Source organism: Cyprinodon tularosa, unplaced genomic scaffold (genome assembly GCF_016077235.1).
Source record: "Cyprinodon tularosa strain WSP-4 unplaced genomic scaffold, ASM1607723v1 ctg259, whole genome shotgun sequence".
Lineage (NCBI taxonomy): Eukaryota > Metazoa > Chordata > Actinopteri > Cyprinodontiformes > Cyprinodontidae > Cyprinodon > Cyprinodon tularosa.
The window spans coordinates 188,180-191,399 of record NW_024038958.1 but is presented as its reverse complement, the minus strand read 5'-3'; the positions used below and the strand labels follow the sequence as shown (position 1 = coordinate 191,399).

The 3,220-nt window shown below is 41.6% G+C and overlaps 1 protein-coding gene across 2 annotated transcripts; it reads right to left on the bottom strand.

The window, feature by feature from the left end:
• Positions 1-384: 384 nt before the first annotated feature.
• On the bottom strand, positions 385-2,775 carry s1pr4 (sphingosine-1-phosphate receptor 4). 2 transcript variants are annotated; one of them, XM_038288631.1, is made up of 2 exons: positions 2,742-2,775; positions 385-2,097 (listed from the first exon to the last, which is right to left on the bottom strand). In XM_038288631.1, exon 2 carries the CDS (start codon positions 1,957-1,959, stop codon positions 715-717), a length of 1,245 nt encoding a protein of 414 aa, XP_038144559.1. In that variant the 5' UTR covers positions 1,960-2,097; positions 2,742-2,775; the 3' UTR covers positions 385-714. The 2 variants fall into 2 exon arrangements, with proteins under 2 accessions (XP_038144559.1, XP_038144560.1); XM_038288632.1 differs by lacking the exon at positions 2,742-2,775 and adding an exon at positions 2,237-2,296.
• Positions 2,776-3,220: the final 445 nt, after the last annotated feature.

The following is a 3,220-nucleotide window of genomic DNA, read 5'->3' as shown; positions in this document are numbered from 1 at the left end:
CACTTATCTCTCTGTCCTGCCAGACCGTCATAATGAATTATCAATTAGCCCTGGCTGTTAGAGCCCTTAGGGCTGCAGACCGGTCCATGAGCTGAGACCTCCATCAGTCATCCTGTCAAAAAAGCAGGAAGTGTAGCACGGCATGGGATGGCTCTGTTTAAAGCACTGTTTAAAGCAAAAACATTCATATTTCTAACTTAATTAGATATGCTCCTGAACTACGGTAGTCTTAAGGTATTTGTTTTTTTTTTATTATTACGACAAAGTCCCTTCAATGAAATGTCTTAATTCAAAAGAAAACAGGGCATTTCTACTCCAGGACAATATTCAATAATATTTAACAGAAAATAAACTTTATTTATATTCTCAAGAGCATTTGTACAAAAATACTTTATTTTTCAGTTACTTTCAGTTTTTCTATAACTTCATTAAAAATGATTTAATACACTCTTAAAGTCATCAAAATCATTAAATCTAAAATGTTTTACCATAGGGCATTGGCCCATTTCATGTATAGTTTTTACATAAAAATCTTTGAAGTTGTTTTTTTTTCCTGACATACATTTGTTAAGTTAAATTCTTACTTCCAGCAGGTTTTCTTTATAACATGTTATCATTTTGCGTTGAATGTCAAGCCAAAAGTCAGAGGAAATGGTTAGACTTGTGTCAGTTCACACAGGTCTTGCTTGTTTGGGAGGGGAGCACGTTGTGGTTTTAAACACTTGAAACTGACAGGCAGCTGGTTGTGGTGCTAAGCCTGCACTTTCTGGGTGCCTTGCGAGGCTTACTTGGGGTTGACGGTGGGGAAGCCACGCTCATATTCCTGACCTTGCTGAAGCTGTTTCTCAGACTGTCCCTCCTGCTCTCTGAGGTGCTGCTTGTCTCCTTGGAAATGAACTTGTCGGGGCGACATAGGCCGGCTCTCAGGCAACAGCAGCACAGCAGTTCAGCTATGGCCTTCCTCATGTCACTGCTGCCCAGCGCATATATTATGGGGTTCAAGCCCGAGTTTAGCACAGCCAGGGATATGCAGAAATCCGCGCTGAACAGCAAGGTGCACTGGCGAGAGACGCAGAAGAAATCCACCAACAGGAGCATAAAGAGAGGACCCCAGCAGAGCAAGAAGACCCCCACGATGGAGATCACAGTTTTCAGCAGAGCCAAGGAGCGTTTGCGATTGCGTTGAGGGCCTAGCTGAGCACTCTTGTGTACGTGGCAGTAGATGGCACCATAAAGCACCCCAATTGTAAGCAGGATGAGGAAGAAGATGATGAGAGAGAAGAAGATGTAGCTCTTGGAGTAGAGAGGGAGGAGTGTGGAGCATCCGTCCAAGCTGCAAACACAGTTCCAGCCCAGCAGGGGGAGGAAGCCAATCACCAGAGCAAAAAACCAGCACAGCACCACCAGGCCGTATATCCGATAATAAGTCTTCTTGGTTGACTTTTGGGGCAGAGGTTTAATCATGGTTGTGTAGCGCTCCACAGCAATCAGCAGCAAACTGAATATGGAGGCTGCCAAGGCCACAAACAGCATGCCTTCCCTGAAGAGCCACAGAGCAGGGGTGAGGTGGAACGTTTGGCTGCCAGACATGCAGATGTTGACCAGGTAGGCTGCACCTGTTAGTAGATCACTCAGGGTTATGTTAGCGATGCAGACGTAAACCCAGCGGCGGCTGTGGCGGATGCGAGAGATGACGGCCACCAGCACCAGGAAGTTCTCTAGAACAATACACGCACTGAAAAATAGGAACACAGACATGGAGGCACTGATGGGGGCCTGGGTGGCAGAGATAGTCCGGTTCTGCAGGCGGCCCGTGTGGTTGTAGTGCCTCAGGATCACCTGGCTGATGCCTTTGGCTGTAGGGGTTTGATTCGGCACGGAGCTGTTGCTTGGGTAATTTGGTAGATAGTACAGATGAGGGCAGGAGGAGGGTGAGGTGAGAGAGTAAAGAACATCCATGGTGACGGACCAGACAGCTGCCTGAAAATCGAGGATGAACCAAGCTGGTTGGAGCTGCACGAAAAACTCCTGTGATCAAACAGGCTATCAGCACACTCTACCCAGCAGAGCTGTTCGTCCTCTGCACATAACACACACCTGGAAGTGGAAAAAGAAGGAAGAAGAACTTAATTTCATAAGAAAGTTGGACCAGAAATAGAAATCCCCCCCCTGCTTCTATGGCAGACATGTTTCAGCGGGGCTTTAATTACTTTAAAGGTATCATTTAAATGCCTACCATGTGCACTGCAATCTCCACCTTTCTGTGGTGAACACAGGATGAGTGAGCAACCGAGGCATTTAAATCAACACATGGAGGAAATACGCCAGCTGCTTTCATCAAGAATGCTGGATAATATTTTTTTTCTTTACAGCTGTATGCTCTGATTGATATTTGTCAAATTGCTAAAAACTCAATCACAGTTTTTTTCCTCTCTTTTTCCTCATAAAACCCCTTTTTTACTAATAATGATAAAAATGGAAATACATATAATTAATTACACAAATATCACTTTTAAAATAATTTTTTATATCCTTTTTGATTTTAAATTGAATAAAAAAGAAATACATTTAGAATTAAAATGTAAAATTTATCCCTTAAAAAAGGATAAAATTTCTAATATTTGGACAAAATATTTATATCTCAAGTTTAATTTAACCTTATATCATTCAATAAAACTCCTAGTAAATATTTTCTAAAGCTGTAGCATAATGTATAAAATCATTGCATGGAGAGTACTTACTCTGGCTGCTGCTGATATTGATGCTGAGTGTGTGTCAGCTTTGACAATTTTTTGCAGCACATTTTTGATGGGGAAATAAGCCAGTGTGTGTAAGGTCACACACTCCACCCCACCCAACAAACACCAAATGCACACACATATGCAGAGCCACATTCAACAGAAAGATTACTATCAATTCTGTTCCATCATCTTCTATATAAACAACTTTTAGAATTTCATGGCCTCCCACAATAAACTCCTTTTTGCATGATTTGTTCTTTTTTTTATTCATCTTTTAAACAGTATCAAATATTTCCCTTAATCTGACCTGCAATAGCTTTTTTGGGAAAGAGTCTTTCAAAACATTTGCCATACCCTCGAACAGTTGTATGTTTTGCAAAAAAAAAAAAAAAATGCATTACTCAATATTTATAAGGATATGTGGCAAGTGTGTTCACTTGCACTTACGGTTTTTGGACTTTTGGAAGATCAAATTTAAA